The sequence below is a fragment of the Stegastes partitus genome, unplaced genomic scaffold (genome assembly GCF_000690725.1).
Source record: "Stegastes partitus isolate 25-593 unplaced genomic scaffold, Stegastes_partitus-1.0.2 Scaffold29, whole genome shotgun sequence".
NCBI classification, from domain to species: Eukaryota; Metazoa; Chordata; class Actinopteri; family Pomacentridae; genus Stegastes; species Stegastes partitus.
In genome coordinates, this window is record NW_007577760.1 from 627204 (window position 1) to 650273 (window position 23070).

The 23070-nt window shown below is 38.6% G+C and overlaps 1 protein-coding gene across 1 annotated transcript in view; it reads left to right on the forward strand.

The window, feature by feature from the left end:
• ctnna2 (catenin (cadherin-associated protein), alpha 2) overlaps nt 1-23070 on the forward strand; it is a 322230-nt gene that overhangs the window by 219084 nt on the left and 80076 nt on the right. Inside the window, exons 8-9 of the mRNA XM_008298545.1 lie at nt 3411-3491; nt 21595-21747. Of these exons, the coding sequence (XP_008296767.1) occupies nt 3411-3491; nt 21595-21747 (234 nt within the window). The remainder of the gene's footprint in view (nt 1-3410; nt 3492-21594; nt 21748-23070) is intronic.

Genomic DNA, 23070 nt, shown 5'->3' on the forward strand with positions numbered 1-23070 from the left:
ATAAGTCCTGCTCAGTTGCTTATAGGAGCTCAAAATAACAGGTGCAGGGTCTTTGTCCCTTTAGCCTGACATCACGGTGCTGTTTTAATCTCCTTAACTCAGATTAAAGAGTATTGAGAAATAAAACAGCCAGGGTTTCCTATTCTAGAAAATATAATAGCAAAAAACACTGGTGTATCAGTGTGTCTGTTCATCCTATGAATACTGAGAGAATCTGTTTGCTGCCTGACCATTTCCTCTTTCAATGAAGGTTATTAGTTATATATTATCAGTATGTCAATATGTTTGAAATGTCCTCAGAAAGGTTCCAGTTAAACCCCTTTTTATTTTTGGTGGTGAGCATCTATAATCCTGTGCATCCCTCTGGAGCCTTAATGACACATTAGGCTCTTTAGGCAACACAATGACTAATGCTGTCATGTCCCCTGCTTTGGCATAGAAGAGCTTGTCTTTGCATGGACATCAAAGTGTGAGTGCTTGTATGACACATAATGGAAGGCAACTGAATACTATCTTCATTTCCTCTCCTCCCCCTGTGTCAATCAACAACTGGCTGAAAGCCATTTCCTGTATATTTCAGATTAATGCTTTTGAGCATAATAAAACCACATGCGTATGGTGCAGTAGTCAGGTTTGGGTCAGGTGAGTATTCTGTCACTAAATATGGATTCACTGAATCTCAAGCATATCTCATTGTAGCTCCATCAGAAATGGCTGCATTGTGTGATTGCTATAAGAAGAGGGAATGGCAATAGTATGAGCTGGGAGACAAATGGCTCATTCCTAATGTTTAACATCCATGTGAACGGAAACTAAAGCTATATGAGCCTTGGCCAAGGGCAAGCCAGCAATACATTAGAGAGAAAGGGAATCATATCTGTTTTTATGGCTACAGGCTCTTTTCATTAAGCGGTACTTTCACATCAGTGACCTTGCACACATGTGAATTCACCACAGCCTGGACACACATTGAAAAGCATGTGGAGCTTGGAATATGACAAATACAAAATCAGGGAAACACAAAAAGATTGTGGGTGTTTGTCTTCAAGTTGGCATCTTTCTGAATGTCAGTCCTTTTGCAAGGCAGGAGAAAAGAAAGTGCTCACGCTGGCAGATGGGCCAAAGTAGTTGGGGGCTCTCACATACTTCCTGAACCAAATAGGACCACAAAGAAAGGATCCAGGTCTTCGGCATAACCATTTTGTTGGTTTGAGTTTGCAATGGAGGCCCTCTCTCTCTGTCTACTGCTGTCTCTTTGTGATTGGAGGCATATTCATAACTAATGTGAAAACAAGCATTTTACAACCTGATAGTGACCAAGCCATAGAAAGTGACAATCATTGTCAGCCTTGGGGTGAGTTTACCACGAGGTGTGTGTTTGATGTGGGCTCATTTCGTTCTCTGTGACACAAAGATACGAGGCATTCTTTTCCACTCAGATATCAAAAGGGCAGGACAATAGTGCAGCAACACAGAGATAAGCAAAGGCGTTTGAAGTCTCAATTAACAGGATAACGACTAAATAGCCGTTTTGCTTAAACCCTGTACTTCTGGAGTGGTCAGTCCATTTTAGGAAATCCTCATTTGGAGCAGACATGGATTAATGGGATTCTATGTCACCAGGTGTATGCTTTTTGTTTTTGTTTTTTGTTTTGTTCTGTAAAGGTTCATAAGCAGTTTCGTTATTTGCCTTCATGCTAAGCTGGGCAGGTGGTTGCCTGGCAACGATACAAATCATTTTGTCTGCTGGTATTGCTTAGCATAAGATGACTCTCTTTTACAATCTGTTGATCGTCCTGCTTATCATTTTTCTTTTTTTTTTTTTTCTTTTTTACGCAACAGAAATATTTTAATAAAAAAGCAACAGCTATGTGAAAATTTTGAATTAGCAGATTTGGCTTGTTTGCATACAGCATGAATCACACCATTCTGAAACAACAGAGCAGGTTTTAAAAAGAGAGATGAGCCACATTTTTTTTTTTTTTTTTTTCATTTATCAGCTGTCAATAGAAAAGGACGTAGCAATTAACATGGGTGATTATTTATAGACGTTCATTCTGAGATGTGGTGACTTTTAACTGCAGCAGCTGACTGAGAGGACCTGAGGGAGAGTTTGCAACATTGCTGTAAATATAGCACATTCTTCACTTCTAATAAGAAATATGCTCTTTCAGCCACATCCCAATTCCCACACTTGTATTAATGCTGTTGTTGTTGCTGCCTATAATTTTTATGCCTTGAACTGCAGTTGTTTTTATAAAAGAGACAAACAGAGTTGGATATGAAAACCTTGGTAATACTTTTTTTTTTTTCACAAAACAATCATGACATACTAATCAATCAGATGTTTTGTTTTGTAAGTTGCAAAGACTGTAGTACTCATAGTTCTTGCAGGAAAATCAGGACAGCAACAGCACTTTGCAAACCTGTTCATTGCAGTTCAAATACATTTTTTAATAATGTAATAACAGTAATTTATGCCAGTGTTAGTAAAAATACATTAATTACCAGTACGTTCAGAACAGCATGATAAGGATTTTTACCACTTCCCCCTGCCAGAGACCCACTTGTTTGCATTTCTCTGGAGAGATCAGAGTATATAGCATGTGTCCTGGAGCAGAAATGGCTCGCTCCAAGACACTGACACCATCTTTCTAACCTTCAGGCCAAGCTGCCATCCCAACTCAGATAGTAAAAGTGGAAATCCAATAACTGGAGGAGTATAAATCACCCCTCTCTTCTTCATGGTTTCTGAGCAAATACAGTAGAGCTTGTAAGTGGTAAATGGAGTGCGCAGGTGGCATAGCTGAAAGCGAAGCCTTTTCCTTGCGCCGACTTTTCAATGAACACAATTGGCAATATTTTTTTTGTTTAAAAGATGGATTCAGTCGCAGTATCTACCACAGTGACTCCTACTGGTTTGGTTGCTATGCTTGTTAACTAGAAAGTAGGGAAATCTGGAACAGCGAGAAGCTCGCTGCTGCTTGCCTAGTGAAACTCCCTGCCGTCAGGTGAAAAAAAGCAGCTGGTGACTCTGCGTGTATCAGGTGAAACACGTGGTAGTCTTCACCCCCCCAAAGCCACCAGTAGGAGTTGGCATTAACAGGAAGTGTAGCACACAGGGGAATTGGCGACAACTAAATTGATATGTGCCAGATGGGCTAGTTGCTAAGTAGCATTACAAACAGTTTCAGTTCTGTTTCCACTAACTCCAGTTTAATTACAGAACATACTAATGTCAGCGCATGCATTTTCAGAACTGGTTATTCACAGTAAATGTGTCCTACAAGCTCTGTTACAGTCACTTGAAAAAATATGTTGTTTGGCACAATGTTTGCAGTCAGCCAGATTGGATTGTTATTGCCTGTACTGTAACTGTATTAATGTGGTGTTTATGTCTTCTTTTACAGACTGGAAGGAAAGAGAAAGGTGACCCACTGAACTCAGCCATTGACAAAATGACCAAAAAGACCAGGGACTTGCGCAGACAGGTGAGTCCACGGTTTCATCTCCATCTTTACCTCCCTATCATACACTGTATGCTCCTTTTTAACTTTTTCCCGAAACTCTAAAGACTTGGTGTTGTCACCCGGCACATTAGGGGACCAAAACCAAAATTGTTCCAGTTCATTTAAATTATCTGTGGCACATAATTCTTTATTACTGAAGACATAAATCTTTAAAAAACAAGTCATGATTATGCATGTTCATTTTTCAAGACATTAATCTTTGGTGATTTTTGGTAAATGCTTCTCAAACAGCCGTAAATCCGCTCACAGCTGATTCAATGCTATAGTGAGTGTTTACAGCAGGAGGCTCTTACATGTGGAATTGAACCGATTAAAACTACAGCGCCCGCATTCATCTTATTTAGGAAGCTTGTCCCATGGTGGAACAGTAGCTCACTGATGTGTTTTTAATAGTTTTATTTATTCATTTATTTATTTATTTTTTGCACCACATTGAAGGTTTAAGGCACAGAGGAATGAGCTACAAACGTTTGGGCAGCTTTTTAGTAAGATCATTGGCGCTTTTGGTCTTTTCATGGGATTTGTTGATGATAAGAAACATGACCTAAGAATCAAGCATTATTGGAGTTTGTTTTTTGATAACAGAGCTCAGCGTACTGTGTCAGGAAACATGGACAGATATCACATATAAACATTTCACACAAGAAATAATAATCACAGTATTTGCAACACACAGTACCAGAGCGTGGGCTTGCCGAGCCCCACTGCTGCCAAAGCGTGATAAGCAGTAGTTATTGTTATCAGGGATCACAGGGGTTCATTTGAGACTGGGCTTTGGGTGATCCTCAAGAGGTCACTCACAACAGGGACACTGAGACCACAGAAAATTCACTTGGAACTCACAGGAAAAATTAACGGGGGGGCGACACATGTGAGATGTGACATGACTATCAGCTAGGCTCAAACCAACAAGAGGTGCCAGCCACAGACTCACTGTGCCGCTGTCTTTGATATGTTGTAGCTGTTAATGCCTAATAGAGTTTTTTTTTTTTTTTCTTCAAACTGGGACACTACTAAAATAGCTACACCAGTATTCCCACCCCCCCATTTTTTTTTCTTTTTTTCTTTTTTTTTAACCCTATGCTCTTGTTTCAACAGCATTTCGTGATTTTTATTTGTATGTCTCTTGACATGGTGAACCAAACACTGTCGGCCAAAAATTCCAGTAAACAATCAGCTGTATTTGAGGCATTCATTGATATTGATCTCGGTTCTGCTTTTGATTCTCAAACTCTAAGGAGTTGTATCATGAAGCTGCAGTATAAAAAATTCCAAAAGTTACCCTCCAGTAGTGAAGAATAAGTGGATGATTCACGCTGTGATACATAGTATCAGAACTCAAAAGCAATATTGATTTATTTCTCATCTTCACCAAAGACGAGATTAATCTGGCTTTTCCACTGTTGGATCTCACCGAGTACGACAGATAGGCTTGACACTTTACATGAAAAAAGAGGACACTTAATGAGCGCACATAAGCGTCTGTTGATGTAATACAAGCATGCTTCTGAGGTGCTCTTTCATTTCTAGCTAATTAAAAGTTAAGTTCTCATGACTTGTATTACACATCCTCTTGGAAAAACTGGAGTGCATTCGTGCAGGCATCTTGCCCCAGAAAAAGGAAGCCCATTCATAAACCATCAGGACATCAGTTGTGGCGCCTGAATACAGTCTCACTCACAAACAACCCTTTCCTGTCATGCATTCTTGGATTTTTTTTTTTTTTTTTTTCTTGCGGGAATGGCAGTCTCACAAAATTGACAATAGCAGCTACCTACACAGAGTTGCAATAGTTGTGTCCTCTCTGACCTCTGAAGTCCAGGGGATCATTCCAGATAGGAGGCTATAACTCTCCCTCCCGGTGGGCATTGGTGGGGCTGCCTGACAGGCTGGCAGGCGGTATTCACTCTGACAGGATGTTCTATTGACTCAGGGGTTGGCTTGACAGAATGGGCGGTGTGTTTGAGCTGCGAGTTAAGATGGGAGGGCAAACTCGCGGTGCACATGCAGGCTTTACATAGTGCTGTGATACTGTAATTATGTCAACAAAACATGTGTCGAGTTTAGCAAGTCAGTGGCACCGTGTAGAGACACAAGGCCTTCCTGAGGGGAGGAGCAGAGTTGCGCGTTTGAGCATTTCAGTCTTCGCCATCTCCATTGTGAAAAGGAGGGATCAAATATTAGAGAAGACAAGCACAGATGACAGACAGCATTTGTGAAACGAGAGCAGGTAAGACCAAACAAGCCTTGTGACAACACCACCAGAGACATGCAGCATTGTTTTCCCTTTCATGCTGTTGTGTATACATACAAGGCAACGCTAAGCTGTCTGTTATCCTGGGCAAATTCAGTAGATGTCAAGCATGTCGTTCTCACCCCTCATTTTGTTTTCTTTGAGAATGTAAATTCTCACAACACTACCCAGCCTGAGAGAGGCAATGCAGGGCAAAATAACCATGTAGCACTTTGCGTCACACAATGGTGAAGAAAATGTTTGATTATGAACGTCACAATAAAGATATAATTTGCATCCAAAAAATACAACTCACAGATATGCAAGCAAATGTGGAACCAACTGTCATTACTCAAAAATTACAGCCCAGCAGCCTGTTATTCCAGCCTCCATCCACAATGATTACACAGTTGGTCTTTATTCACAATAGATACTAATCATCTGCATCCCCTTACAAGAGGCCTTCAATCTCCACTGAAGGATAGTCAAAGCAGTGCCCCCTTCACTTGTGATTTTTGGGATTCATACTATAGCAAGTATAAATAACCTCAAATGCATACTAGCATTTCATGTGAGGCTCTTTGAAGGCTTGACTATGCCTCTCAGCAGGGAAGTACACTGACATTTACATATGTTTTCACCAAACTGTCTGACTGGGAAAACCCACCTGAACATATGCACTTTTATCACCTGACAGGACTGCGTCAGGACAACAAGCAACAGTTAAAAAAAAAAAAAAAAAAGTCTTTACCTAAAACTTCATCTCCATAAGTCAGTGCCCCTTATGCCTCACCCTCTGCTTTCCTGCTGTACAGCTGGTGCTTGCATCAGTGGGGCTGCTTTCATGCTGAGCCTTTGGTCCAGGATGTAGACATTAATCATGGCAATGATTCTTAGAATAGTAATTTAGAAAAGAAAAGAAAAGAAAAGAAAAGAAAAGAAAAGAAAAGAAAAGAAAAGAAAAGAAAAGAAAAACTAAGTATATACACCGATCAGCCTCAACAGTAAAACCACTTGCCTAATATCGTGTAGGTTCCACTTGTGCTGCCAAAGCAGCGCTGACCTTACGGGGCGTTGACACTTGACCTCTGTGGGTGTCCTGTGGTGTCTGGCACTGAGGTTTTGGCAGCAGATACTTGAGATCCTGTGGGTTGTAAGGCCTCCATGGATCTGGTTTGTTCTAGTTGTTATTTGCTAGTGGTCTTTGTTCTTCTGTGCAGAGCAAGTCAACATCTTAGGCTGCGTGTTGCATTCCTCAAGTTGCTCCTGAGCAGTTTTTGCAGTGTGAAAAATCTTGCCGACAGTGAGTCCTGGCGCTGTGGGTGGTTCGGTGAGTGTGTGTGTGGAGGTGCTACAAGAGGTCTGCAACAATATTTAGGTGGGTGGTATGTGTCAAAGTAATGTCCACATGAATGTCAGGACCCAAGGTTTCCCAGCAGAATTGCATGAAGATATGATCAATGGTGTTCACTTCACCTGTCAGTGGTTTTAATGTTGCAGCTGATCAATGTATTGTGTCTAATAATACAATACAACGGAAAAGATAACTACAACGGGATGCACATAAGATATACTATTATAAAGAGTGTATAAAGGTTTATATTGAAGCAATTATTTTTGCAAAAATCAAAATGCAGTTATAGTAAAAAAAAAAAAAGGAAGGCAATAAAATGACACCAACACAGTGATGGTTGAAAAAAAAGTAGTACGGTCATCCCGGGTCTTGAGAATAGACTTTTGTTTTCTTGTTTGTTTATGTCGTTTTTACACACAAACACACACATACGCACACGCCAGGGGGCGCATACCACATACCCACAATGTCTACAGTTCAACCTCCAGCCAGGGGACCATTGTTGCATGTCTTACCCCTCTGTCTCTCTCTGTCAACTGTCAAATAAAGGATACATGGCAAAAGGCCAAAAAAGAGAAAAGAATCTTGTGAAGGGAGGCTAAAGTTGTCAAGTTAAGTCAAGTCAGTGTACTTGTAAAGCACATTAAAAACAACAAATGTAAATCAACACATTAGAAACAAAGGATCAGATAAATCATTACATCACAACAAAAATAACATCGCATAAGTAACCAATAAGATGTTTTTTTTTTTTAAATACATAAATAAAAGACAGGATTTTGTTCAGTGTGTTGTCATGATGCAATTAAAAAGGCTAGAGGAAAGAGGTGGGTTTTAAAAACAACAAGGGAGGAGGAATTAATTGTTAGTGGTAAACTACAGTATTTCACAATTTAGGGCCAATGACTGAAAATGCTGAATCACCCTCTGTTTTTAAGTTGGTGCAGAGGATGGAGGAGGGGTCTGGTGGAGTAGAGGCTGAGGAGTTCAGAAATGTAGTCTAGTGCCATTCCATGCAGTGCTTTCATCAATCCAGTACTTCACTGGTAACCAGCGAAGAGTGGCCAGTACATGGAACATGAGGTCTCTCTTCTCGGCACCAGTGAGGAGTCTTGCTGTTGCATTTAGAACCAGCTGCAGGTGAGATAGGGCTGACTGACTAGCTACATAGAGAGAACTGCAGTCGTTGAAGTGAGAGGGGAAAAAGAAGAGTGAACCAAAGTCTTCAAAACGTTACCGGGCAACAATGATTTTGTTTATTTTATTTTTTTTTTTATTTTTGCAAATGATCTCAGATGGAAGAAGGCAGTGCTGACATCTGAGTCGATTTGTTTATCCCGTGTTAAACAAGAACCAAAAAAAGACACCATGGTTTCCTATATATAGGATTTACATTTACATTTCTTAACAGAGGACCGAGGGCGTCGATTGCGGTGGAGGCAAAGTTGTCTGCAGGGCCGAAGATTAGAACATCACTTTTATTCTAGTTTGGCTAAGAGAAGGTTTTGCCATCCAAAATTTTACATGAGCAATCCACTGAAGAAGGGAATTAGCACTGTTTTGGTCACAAGGTCTCAGCAAGAGGTACAGCTGGGTGTCATTGGCTTAACAATAGAAGGAGATAGATTTTCTGCGAATAGACCCCGAAGGAACCATAGACATGAAAATAAAATACGATGTGATGCAGAGCCTTATGGTAGGCCACGTGAAATGGGTGCAGAGGAAGATGGCACATTATCAGTTCTAACCAAGGCTGATCTGTCTTGGAGATAGGATACAAACTGTTGAAGGGCCTGTCCCTGAATGCTGACAACATGCTTAAAAATAATCAGTCCAAGCTTTATAGCTACAGGCCATATAAATACATAAAATAAATATTATAACCAAGAGAGTTATTGTTTTATAGTTAAAGGAACTTGGGTCTCACCGTAAATAAAGTTTACACAAGAGGATGCCGAACTTCTTACAGCGGAAATTCTCAATAGTTTGGAAACAGTAAAATCAGTGTGCATCAGAGAATGAAATCTACTCCCCAACCTACAGTAGTGTGCTAAAGTTTTAGACCGTTAGATTGTGATTTATCATCTTGTCCCATCAGAAGGCTGTCTAATCAGTGCTAAGTTCCTTCTGCAGCACGGCAAAACCCCCCATCATGCATCGTAAAGACCTATAATACTAAATGGTATGGCAACCATAGAGTCCCATCTCAACATCACTGAGTCAGTCTGCAATTACTTCAAAAGATGAAAGCAACTGAAATCAGAAAAATTGTGGCAAATTCTTCAGGATTCTTGGGCCATCTTGCATAGACCATACAGTGTTTGAAAATAGACTTTGTAAGTGATGACGTTACTCATTGGTTTACATTGGAGTTGAACTGAAGCTTAGATAATGGCTTCATGGTCAGTGTAATCTTTTCTGCTTACAGCCAGGACCCTCCAAATGTGGGAAATTGGGTGAAGGCAGAGAATGCTGAATCCTGAGTGGAGCTTAAAGCTAGCACGTAGCACACATAGTATCACTGGCATATTAGCTACCAGGCAAAGTGCTGTGTACACATTATATCAAGTGCTAAAATGACTTATAAATTGCATTAAAAAAGGAAACTATTAGGAAAATAAACTCATATTTGCTGAATAAAAACAAATACCATAATTATTTGTGGGTCTGTTCGTACAATTAACTTAAACTTAGGAACTGAAGAAAAGCCTAAACCAACTCCTTGGCAAACGGCAGCAGTCTTTATACCACAGTTACATTGAATCAAAGTGCATATGACCCAAGTTTACCGTGAAATGTCCCTTCTGGTCTGCTTTGTCCAAATGATTTGTCATTTACTCCAGACCAGACATGTTAGCCAAGCCACCCACACCCCAAGAAGAGAATTGACCTGTGGAAAAATGTTATTGTCTTAGTATATAATGAACAAAATTGGCACTTTTTGAATTGGAGTTCATAAGAGTCAGAGATTTTTTTAGGGAGCCGACACCTAGCAACCCTTAGTGGCGTTGCACTTCAAGTCCTTGCACCAACTCCAGTTTTACACTGAGACCAACCAACCTATCATGTGCTTTGAAAAATGTGTACCTGAGAATTAAGGGTGTCCTGAAAACAAAGGTGGTCTCACTATTTATAGATCTGATTTAGATTTTTTATTTATTTTTTTCATTACTGTGCTTTGTATGAGGTTGGTTGTCAAAGAGAATAAAACGCATCCATGGAGTTACTGTTGAAAGCATCCTCACTTTACTTGTAGAGCCTAAAAAGCATTTGCGCAGTACTTTATGTCATGACATACATTGCCACAGCATGCAGCAGAAACATGAGGTCCATTGGCATGAAAATGTAACATTTATATTCAGTAAGCTGTGTCCTTGAAGGGAGCAGCTTCCTTTTGCTGATTTTCAAGGCAAAAGATTTTTCATCTTTTAAAGAGATATATTTAATTATTTCACTGTACAAACACGGCGGAAAATGTTCATAGACTTCTTAAATTGTCGTAGAATTCCAATTCTGCAGCTCGTCTTTCTATCCTTACAATTTATGAATACCAATGTTCAGCGTCACTGCATTGGGTACTGTGGCTTTATGCACAGTGCTTTAAAAACAGTGACAAAATGATCACTTTTTCTTCATCTTGAGTGACAGCAATATGCTCCGATGCATATGTTCTTCATTTGCATTCATTTGTACAAAAAATTCAGTTTTTCAAGTTGAGTTTTTTCTTTTCTGCAGTGTCTGTTATTTCTTGTAATTTTTTTTCACTTGTCACTGCTAAACACTTTTTTTGTCTTTTTATTAGCTGTAACAGAGACCTTTAGCAGGCCCTAAGGCTAGCGTTATACTTTATTTATTCGCAGGTGTGCTTGTTGCACTCTACAGGTCAGCTTTCAAATAAAATAAAATACTTTACAACTGCTTTTGAAATTTTGATGAAAATGGGACTGATAACATGTTTAATGTCCATGTCCATACCTTAACCTACAGATGCTACTTAAATTGAGCTTCATAAACAGTCCTCCTGACCAAATACATATGCTCTGAATGGTACAGATTGTCCTAAACAGCACAACCTCTTGTGAACAGCCCTGCATCCCTTCAGTGTTCTGAATAGTCTTACCCCCATTTGTGCATCAATTTTCAATGTGCCACATTACAGAGCAATGCCTGTTACATTAAAATGTAATTACAGTTTAACAAAAAATCTGCTGAGCTTTGACCTGGAGCTTCCTTAACACACTGAAAGATCACAGTGTTGAAGCAAGATAACGAGTAATCCCAGCATTCTGTAGAACAGGAATTCATTGATCGATTCAAGCTTAAAAACTAATAGTCTAAACTCGCATTTTAAAGCATATCATCAAAATAACTAATCAGATTTTTACATGTCACTAAATGTGCACTTAAATACACTTATGTGCCTCTTTTGTGACCTAAATACCACAACTTTCTTGAGCTGCAGATGAGCAACAACTTGTTTTGAAATGGAGGCTCAGTCATTTTATGAAGTGTCTTTTTCTGACCTTTTAACCTTTTAACCAATCACTGAACCCGATCAGACTTCCTCAAGTGACTTACACTGTTTCTAGGCATCATCCGCCTTCACCCAATCTATCATTCCCCTAAATCTGAGCTCACCAAGTCAACCTGCATTAGTGGTCTGCATAAATGCATTAATAGGTAAGGTAATGCATTTGAAATAAGGCCCTGCTTACTTAATGCACCCGCAAACAGGATCTTAATTCACTTGCAAGAAACTGCCTCGTATGCTCACTGCCTCTGCGACCACACGACTATCTCGGAAATCAGAGGCTGGGATGGCTGTCCATTAGGGTCAGCAAGAGGCCATCACTCACTTGTCCTTTTACATGCATGAAAGTAACTGATTAATATCAAGGCACAGTTGTGTAAGAGTGTGGATCTTTTTGTACAAACAAGTAGGTAAAGTGATGAAACTTGCAACATATACCAACCCATTAATGCCCAACATTAAAAAATTTATAAAATGTCAGCCAGTCTACAAACCTGTTTGACAGCATTTCATAGTGTAACTTCATTTTTTTTTTTTTTTACTCAGTGCTGTGTGATATGCAGTGATGCTCAGTATACACTCTCACATTAGTATTCAAATTATCCATCTTTAAAGATGACTTTGAGCCAAAATGACACCAATATTCCCTCTCAGACACCACGTGTCTGACTGAACAGTCTCAGCCAGGTTGCATCACCTGACCTGAATACTACCTACTGATTCACTCAGTGAATTTACAAGGTTTCGTTTAAGAACAGCACTGGCGTTTGATGTTTTCTGCTGTAAAATCTGGCCTTGCAATGCTTCGACAATAGGCAATAACAGAGTGTGCTGTCTGTTAAAGAACGGCTCGACACTGTCAGTTTCTTTTTTTATGGGATTTTGCAAATGAACTCTTCATATGTAATGGTTTGTTCAGTTCAGAATTGGTGCAAAATGTGAATTTTACTCAATAGATAAAAGCTATTTTCACAAAGAAATTAGTTACTGCACATCTGTAGCTGCCATCAAGTGATTACGTTTTAGCCCCTGTCTCGTTTTGGGAGTTTCACACTGAGAGATAGTAGATAGAGACAGGGAAAAATAGCATGTTCAAACCTTTAAGCTATAGCATAATTGTCAGGATTTGTTCCCGCCTTTTAATTAGTATTCGCAAGGTAACCAACCCAACAAAGCTGTTGGAAATAAGCCATGTGTTACACCCTCTGTCATCTTGTCTGTAATGAATGCATCTGTCAAGTCATCTCTCTTGGCCGTATTTTGACTGATGGCTGATTCCAGGATTCCCTATAGCACAATTGCCTCATATATTCTATCTCATATACTTTATCTTTCTCGTTGTCTCTTCCTCTCTTTTTGCTTTGGGATGTTGAAATCATTTCCATTTCTGCCATTAGTTTGTTGATTGGTACAGCTGTTTTTAATTGTTGAGGGTTATCATGTTAAGGGGAAACAGCTGCCACGAATCTTGTCAGCTGTAGCTCTTTGTGCAGACTAACAATTCCAAATTATCTTTTAATCCTTTTGATTTCTTTATGCAAAATGTTTTCAGGCTATGCATTAAAGTTTTATTAGGTATGTTATTGAAAATTTCCTGTAATCTTGGGAATTAAAAAAAAAACAAAAAAACACAGCAATTTGTGAGACGTGTTGATAGCTGCACAAAATGGAGTTCTATTTTTAGACATCAACATAACTTTAAGTGCAGCTCGTCTGTGCTTACATTAGGTACATTTTGAGCACAGAAAAATACAGTAGTATAATATTTAGTAGATAAATGATTAGTATTGCAGGTAAAATGTACCACATACAAAAATGTAATTTTCCTGCTTACTAATGTCTACATAAGCACAATGATAACCTCTTTCATTCAGTTTTGCTCATCTGTCACCTGTAATGTCCCTGTTGTGTGTCCTTATAACATCGCTAGCAATCAGACTTGAGGCAAAATGGCCGTTTAAAAATCACCCACTCCAGTTTCCTGACTGACTTGTAATGTGGCACACTGTAGCACCTTGTCAAAAGAGAGAGCACAGGCAAACCTGAGATCACACAGAGCACAGATTAGAGCAAAACAAGCTCTGAGTGAATCCACGGCTTTGCAACTGCACAGTGCAAGGACACCGAGAGGGGAAATAAGTAAAACTAAGAGAGATTATCGTTGTGTTGTCATGATAGGAGACAGAAATCCGGGCTCAAAATAATTAGTTTTCGTTTTCTTTAACATTTTTTATCCAATAATTTCTCTATAAAATATGATTTATGGGCTTGCTGTAAACAAATTTTAAGAAGAAAAATTCACCAAATGTGCCCTCATGCATGCAGGAGTAGAAGCACAAAAGCCCATACCCTATAAAAAAAACTGTTACTTTAAATATATAAAGTCACATTTTCCAAGCAATTTTGTGTTAAATTAGTAAATTTATTGATGTTTTGAGTTGGAAACATTCAATGATTTGCTCTAACTGTAGCACTGAAAGTTGCGTAAAAAGGCAAAGAATATGAGTTCAACCAACTTAAATCACGGATCAACAATCAACCTAATTTAAAACGAATAGGAAGATGCCTAAAACAAGCCATAAGAAGCAACAAATATAACTCTGGACATCTTGCAAAAATGTACATTTTCACTCAGTTTGCCAGCAATGCCCATTTAGATTCAGTTTGGAAATGTAAAGGTGTAGCTTGACAGCTAATGGATTATTGTCGTTTTTTCCCATTGCAAAGTAGGTTTGGAAAATGGTGACAGATAGTGGAAGAGGAGGAGAATGCCATGTGAAAATAGCAAATGGTAGGTTTAGACAGTCGTACGTACAGTGAGTCAGACGACCTAAACTTCTATCACTTTTAGCTTTACATACTACATACATACTAACCTGAGCTGCTGCCATCCCGACTCACTTTTTTTTTTTTTTAACAAACTGCACTGCTTTGCTGCTGTTTCCGTTACTATTTATCTTCTTTAGTTATAGGTATAACTTTTGCTTTAACTAAAGTCAACCATCTTTTGCTGACATGAACTGCTGCTGCCCTGACTATCTTGTGACTCGCCCTGTTTCTTTGCCTCCAACATGATTCAAACTTTGATCCCAATACTGCAAAACAGTACATAAGAGGTGCAAAATAAGTGTTGTGACACTCCATGCTCAACTGACATCAACAAAGAATGATTTAAGTGCTTTCGTGGATTTGGGTGAATGCACCACAAAGTTTGTAAAATCCATTTTCTTGACAGAAAATAAAAAGTTGCTGAAAATCACAGTTTATAATTAGCTGTGATTTCGATAAGTGAAAAATTAAAGGATAATTGACTATTTGAAAAATCTAAATTTTAAATTTAGGTAATAATTAATTGTACCAGTGTAATACTTTTTTTTTTTTTTTTTAATAAGTGAAGAAGCAGTGAAACCAAACACCTAAAGTGGCTTTCATGACCGTGTTGTATAAGCAATCGTTTGGATCTAAAAGGGGTCACTAAATAAAACAAACACACCACAAATGATTATTCTCCAATTTTCTTAAACTTGGCTGCACATTTCAGCTCATTGTTTTGTTTTTTATGAGCCCCAACGTTAGTGTTATGGTTTACTCTCACCGCTCTCATTAGCATCAATCCAGATGCACCAGGCAGCTATTTTAAGCACACAATGGGTACACTTCTCGCCAGCACCAACTAGTAGAAAGACAAAGTTAGCTGGTAAACATTTATCACCCAGAAATGTATCTCAGTAGTAGTTAGAGACAAAGATGAGAAGTAAAAAGAGACAAAATCATAGACTTCCACTGCCAATTAACCAGAGCCTTGGCTCTAAATGAATACTAATGCTGCTCCTGCATCTATTTGTGCAACTGTTTGCTTCATGTTAATCATATTAACTTCACATGGTGACAGTTTGTCAGCATTGTTTCTGCAGCTTATTGCTTTATAGCAAAACTTAATACATCCTCACCATCTTTATGAAATGGATTTATTAGAACAATATCACATTTTATAATCACAGTAAATTGTACATGTATAAATGCACCCTCGCCATCTCTATGAAATACATTTATGGAGACAAAGTCAGGTTTAACTTATGTGTATGTTTATGCATGTACTGTTTAGTAGTTATTTGGTTGGTAATGATGAACTCTTCCAACTCTAGTGGGGTTAAACACCCCTTTTTAATGTGGTATATTTATATAATGAAAGGGTACATAATGTGTTCAAAACAAGACAACTGCAGTCAGTGAATTTGGTCAGTACACTGGTTGCCTATGACTTACAAGGGTATTCTCAATTCTCGTTTTTGATTAGATTATCAGAATTCCACCCTGCTGTTGATGCAAGTGATTAACAGTCACTGTGCCGTAAGCAAGAGCTGCCAGTTCCAGCTGTCCTTTGTGAATACAACCACTTCAATGTGAGAGCATCGTTTATGCACCTTCTCCTTGTTTCTAAAACTGGATTCCCCTGGCTGGTGTTTTATTTTCCCAGACACATTGAATGAAGGCTCTGGGATGAGGTTTTCAGTGTGTTTGTCCTTAGTCTGTTGATGATCAGTCAGTCTGTCTTTTCCCTCTTTCATTTTTCCACTCTCCTCTCACTCATCATCTTCCCAATGCTCCCTGATAGATATCTTATATGAGAGCTATTACTTAATTTTTGATTTGCTCAGGCTGTTTCCCCTCAGCCATGACTCCAGCCGTTTATACTGTGATTGCTCTTGACATTTTAATAAGAAACTTTCCTGTGCTGACCCCAAGGTACCCACCACTATGTGTTCTGAATCACAAGTGAAACATAAGACAAACTGGAGCATAACTGTAAACATTCATAAATCCAGCGGTGTTCTCTTTCAAATTCCGATGCATGTCTTCCACCTTTTGCATATGGTAAGACTGTTGATTTGAAAACAAGTCAAGTTGTTAGAGCCTCTGAATGCATGTGTGTACTCATGATAATTCTGTTCATAAGTTTGAAGTCCTTTGAACATGAATTTGTTTCTTTGTTTTTGAGTATTACTCTGATCGTAGTGGATGTTTTCAACAGTTCCCCTCAGGCATTTGTTGTTTGCAACAAAGCAGGTGTTTAATCCCACAAAATGCTAACATAGCCCACATTAAAATGCACAAAATTTATGCTAATGTTATCTTTGAAGACCGCATAGACCACCGACTCAGAGAGCAGCGCAGATACTCATCGGTGAAGTTTTGACAGTTAAGTTTGTTAAATATTAATCATTTGTATTATTTCATAGAGATTTTTGTTAGACGCTTTAGTATCAGGTAAAATTTAAGCTGTATCTCCTCCTGATGGTAAGAGAAAAGAGACAAACTGGAGGAAAGGCAGGATGAAGGCACGAGAAGAGGTGCTGATATACTCGCATCACGTAGAAAATTTCCTGGATAGTAAAGGTGTTAATAGCAACCATTTTTGGCCCAGTTATTTACAATTTTCCTCTTTTTTTAAAAATGCTTCAGTCCATTAAGGAATACAAACATAGATTTAGTCATTCCTTAATTTATTCAACCACTTTGAAGTAGTCCAATTGGCTAATGAGAGCCACAGAAATATGTAGAAATGGGGGAATAACACGTGTCTACACAGAAGGTCCAGCGTGAGCAGTCTGCATCTACACATGCTGCGTTCAGGCACAGTACTGAGCTGTAGGTCACCCGAGAATTGGAAACACTCCGGGCCCAATATACATAAACACTGCAGTTGCAAATGTAAAATGCAGGGAAATAAAAGACTTACATCATAAAATATGCTTCGGCTCACATTCATGGTCATTTAGAAGCATATCTGATCCATCACACATGCTTGAGACAGACAACTGAAAAACCCAGCAGGAGAGCTTTCTCCATAATGTTAAGCCTCATGCCACATTACTACAGGGTCCACAGTGTGATTTTCAGCCTTTGTTGCACATCACACTCTCATGTTATTCTCTCTCTGCCTTTGTTTCCAGCCTGTCAGCTGTCAAATGAAGGCAGTATACTACAAGAATTAGTGTTTAAAGATGACATATTTAAACAGGATTTTTTTTTAAATTCCTCTACAATACTGCTAAACATCTAGTGTCCAATATAACATTGACATTTGTCCACGCAACTATTGGTAAAATGAGTGTAGACCCTAAAACTAAATGAGCAAACGCCCTGAATGCTACACCAGTACGTGACTGCTGAAACATCTTCCAAAATCACGTTTTAATACGATATTATAACATCCTCCAATCTTCTAGAGAGACTAATCACAAGATTTTGGAGCCTTACTGCAGGACAATGCTTGCATTCAGCCACAGGCGTATTAGTGAGGTCGGGCACCATTGTCAGACAATAAGGCTTGATTAGCAATTGATTTTGAAGGCATCCTAAAGGTGCCCAGTGGGGTTGTACCTCTCTTTGTTCCTTTAGACATTGTTAGTATTGAAACCTCAGCGTGTCCTCCCCTGACTGTCACTGACATCACTGTATCCTGTGAATAAGATGCAAATTGCAAAACACTTTGTTAAAATAGACAAACTGTTATCCATATTCAACAGCATGTAGTGGTCTGGCCCAAATCATAGAAACAGTCCCATCTCATCCACATACATTTGGTCTTATAGTATATTTTTCTAGCTTTCTGCATATATATATATCATGACAGTAGTCTTGGCTCACTGCTGCCTTTAATCTTGTAACATTTCTCCTCAGCCTACATGCCTTATGCCAGCGTGCCAATAGCATTCCGAAAAAAAATGAAATATATGGCCGGCGAATGAAACCCTCGAATATAATGCCACCACCCTTAACATTCCTCAAGAAGTCCCAAATATTAATATGTAAAACAAAAACACATTGCTTTCAGAGTTTGAACCACTGTGGCACCGCTCGAATGGGGAGACAAATAGCTTCCCCACTAACTTGTAATGAGGAGAGCCTTTGCTATCTATTGGAATTCCAGGTCTATTTCCTTTAAGTGTTAGTGAAATACAGAGGGAGTGTTAGAGCAGAGACGGTGGGGGTGGAGCATGGAGGGAAGTGAGATCTGAAAAATTGAAGATGGATTTCTGTGGGAGTGGTGTGTGGGCATTAGAATGCTGATGGTGCAGGAGAGACTGCAACTTGGGAAATCTCTCATCTGTATCATTTCTTCACTCAAACCCACCATCAGAATCAGTTTCACTGTCTGGCATTCATGAGTATCCTAAGGCCTGGAGCACCTTCCTAAGGATCCTGTGCATATGCCAGTATTGAATGGTTTCTCCTCAGCAACAACAACAACAACTTAAAGGAATGTTTCTGTCCAGTTTCCAAAAGATCAGTTCAGACCCTTAAACTCTGTTTATTGTATTTAAAATATTTAACTTTACATTCAAAAGATTCTGGTTGGTTATTACTGAATTCAAATGAAACCATGCCTGACAATGAGATAATGTATAAAGTCAAAAGCAAGTTGCCGTAAGAAATTTGCTGTAAACAATAGTGCTCAGTGAAACGGCTTTCACTGAGCAATGATCAGGATGCACTGAACACAGAGAGGATTATTCCACTCTGCTGGCTTTAATGCACAAGTGATGTATATCAGAACTGAAACGATAGATGGTACATAATAGATAGAAACACATATCTTTTTTCCTTGTACTTTTCCTCAGCACTCATGTCACATGCTTCGTTTTAATGATTATCATTTCTGACATAGTGTCAATCTGATATTTCAGATTTGTTTCAGTGAGATATAAAGTTGATGCTATCATACGATGTACATATTTTGCTTAATTGGTTCCTGCATTTTGCTGCTCTCTGCTCTTGCCTCTGGTCTGCTATTTCACAGTTTTATAAAATAGTAATTATTAAAGTCTCCACCATCGTGGGCTTAATGCTAATTTTGGAAAACACACAAGAAAAATACGTGCTGAGTCCCAACTGGACATACAAATGCCATTTTGTATTCATAGTATACTGTGAAATGAGTTAACTGGAATTCAGTGTGTTTTACTGGTCTCTGTTGGAAGAAGATACTAAAATATATGATGGACATTATGTCAACACACACAAAACTGTTTATTTTGTGTGAATGTACTAATACTTCAGGTATTAATACGAAATGTACTTTTATGACAAAGTGGTTCTGTTTAAGGTAATTCATTTCCTGCATGTAAATTGCAGCTCAACCTCATCGCCTCATTCTGCTCCATTGCAGTGAGAGCATTGGTAAGCTAATCTCAGATAAGGCCTACAAACAACCCAGGTCTTTTCACCTGTCTCAGAATAATAATGTGTTCCGCCACAACTTTCTCATATGCTGCAACAGCACTAACATAGTGTGAAGATAGTTCTGGCAATGCAAGATTTTTATCTGCTCTGTTCGCTCACCCTTCCCACCAGGTGACAGGATAGCAAGGTTACACAATTGCATTGATGCAGAGCTGTTCTCTGCTGCGTGAAAAAGATGCAATATTCACAATTCAAAAGTGTCAAGGTTTATCAGCCTTTGAGAAAAAGCATTATGTTATGGTCTGGCATTGCATCTCACATACATCTCTTCGAGTCTTTAATCCGCAAGTATAGGGTTCTGGATAAAGGAGAGCAGGCTTCAGAATGTATACATGCATTTAGAGATCTGTCATGTCCACTAAACAGGCCAAATGTAGTCTGTTTCCAGAGGCAGCTTGATTGATTATCTGCCGTTAGGAAGTCATAAGTCTTCATTGTGGTCTTTTCTGTGGACTAGCAATTAAGTTTGTAATTGCGGGAGGTGTTTTAAATGTGACTGACAGACTTGCATATGTTTTTTTGTTTGTTTGTTTGTTTGTTTTTTTGTTAAATGAAATAGCTTTTGTCAGTCACACCTTTTCTTGACACTTTCATGCACTGTATCAACATTTTTGATTTAGGGGCATGGTCACAATGTTTGCTTTACATCTAATTATCAAAGATGACTTGAAAAGTCAAATAAATCGCTATCATCCATGTTGATAATTAAACAAGTTGAACTTTAATGTCATTATTTGTGTGTGTAAAGAAGAGATAACTAAGCGGAACAGAAGAGGTGTTCGTCTGTATAAGCTACCTGTGGGTGGTGTCCGTACTGTTTATTCTGCTGTGGTTTGTAATGCCTTTTATTGTGTTTGGTCATAATGTTTACTTTGTAGAGTAATGAACAAATTGACACTACTGACAAAAGTATCAGTTTTTCTATTCTATTCTATTGATATTTTTCCTCATTTTTGCGATACTATTACTTTTGCAATTATGATGGTACAGCAACAAAACAATAATCTATTAAAACAGTGTATTAAACTTGAATTAATTGTGCTATTAATAACATGTAGAGTATGGTCTTGCAATATTTCAGCTGTACAAAATCTGAGAAGTATTTCTTATGGGGCAAATATTTAGAGAAAGTACTTTAATAACTAATGATGGAGGTTTTGAGACCAAAAGTAGCCTGAAAACAAATTTGCCACGTGTGTGGCAATCTACTTGTTCCCCTTTAGTCTGTTCTTGTCTGTCTTAGTGCTGGTCTCTGGCGAATTACTCCCTCTTTGTGTAAGATAAAAGACCTGTCTGTAGTGGTTTCTATACTGTTACCTCTGGCATCTCATCAGATATCCCAGTGTGTAAGATCAGGGTCCATTTACTGTCTTATAAAACAACCAGTCCCTTGCCAGTTTTGTACAAAATGATTCCATAAACAAAGATGTAAGTCGCACCGTCTGCCCCAGTAAAAGGCCTTGTGGGAAAAATGACACGTTACAAGCAATTTACACTGCTGCCCATTGAGAGTTCCCCTCCTCTTTTTCACTCTTCTTCTTGTATCGCCCTTCTCTCTCTATGTCCTTTCACCCCATTATGCTACTACATCATATTCATTACAATGCTAAGTGATATGTAATCATAATACAGCCAAGTCATCTGCAATATTATTAACAATATGACCTCTTTTCCATCTCTCTCTCCCTGTGTATTCCAGTTGAGGAAGGCAGTGATGGACCACATCTCAGACTCTTTCCTAGAGACCAACGTTCCTCTGCTGGTGCTTATTGAAGCAGCTAAGAGTGGAAATGAGAAGGAGGTCAAGGAGTACGCCCAGGTGTTCCGTGAACATGCCAACAAGCTGGTGGAGGTCAGTCATGAATTATACATGGGGCACACACACACACACACACACACACACACAAACACACATACACACACACACATACATTTATTTTCACTCACCGTATCAGAAATTTAAAGAATGTTGTGCAAGCTTTGTGCATATGTGATCACCATAATGGTGATCAAATATTAAATAGGAATATAGAAAATAGAGTTTGCACTACATGGGGCACAAAATATACCTATTTGAAGTTGGAATATTGACAAAAAAAAAACTGTTTAATTATTTGGTATTATTTGATAGTGGATAGAGAAACTGCAACTTAAATTGCCAAACAGAAAATATACAAAAATTACAAAGGAAAGCAGATGTGTAATTAACTTCTTATGTAGTCTTCTTTTCACCATTTCAGACACACACACTTGTTCTGAAACTCTGTCTGGATCCTTTATACATATTATTGCTTTCAGTATTTGACTGTCATACAAATGGCTTTTCTCCCAGACAGTGGGAAAATGTATTATTTGCAATGTGGTAAAAGAATCAAGGTACTTCGTGCCTCCAAACATGCTCTTCTTCTTAACTGTATGTGCAGACAATTGTGGCGGCAGTAACACTGCAAACCGCAACCTGAATCCTCACCCATCACTGACTTTTATTTTCATTGTAGAAATAACATGCTTGGTATGTAGCTTGACTTGCAAAGCTCAGAAACGTTGAATTTTGCATCTCACGGTCCTCTTTTCATTCTGCGTTCACATAGCTCAGCCCGACAAGACAGTTGCATTGTTTACCCTGATCTACCTCGATCCTGGGTAAAAGTTGAATCTCTGACTTGTTGATTCAGTTACATACATTTCAGACAGACTGTCTGCATGTTGGACATCATGTGACAGGAAGTTTCTTTTTTGTTTTTGCCATGAATAAACCATTTTGTTTGGCAGGGCAAGAATATTTCTGCGCTTTAAATGCAAAATCAGAAGCAAATATATGTATAGACGTGCACCTGCCCACCAACGGTTGGTATATTCTAAAGGTTGAGTTTGTGTCAGACAAAATACTTGGCCAAGTCATGGTTTTTACTTTTTGCTTCTTTAGAAATTCTTTTGTCATTTTGACACTGTGCTTTGTTATGTTATGTTATGTTATGTTATGTTATGTTATGTTATGTTACGTTACGTTACGTTATGTTACTACTGACCATCATCTGCCCAAATAATGAGCTTCCAATATCAATCAGTCTATCTGACATGTTGTTTAATGATGTTTAATAGCGTAGTTTTGTAGTAAACTGAAAGCAAGAGGGTTTCTTAAATGCAAGTCATAGAGATTGATGTCTGATGATTT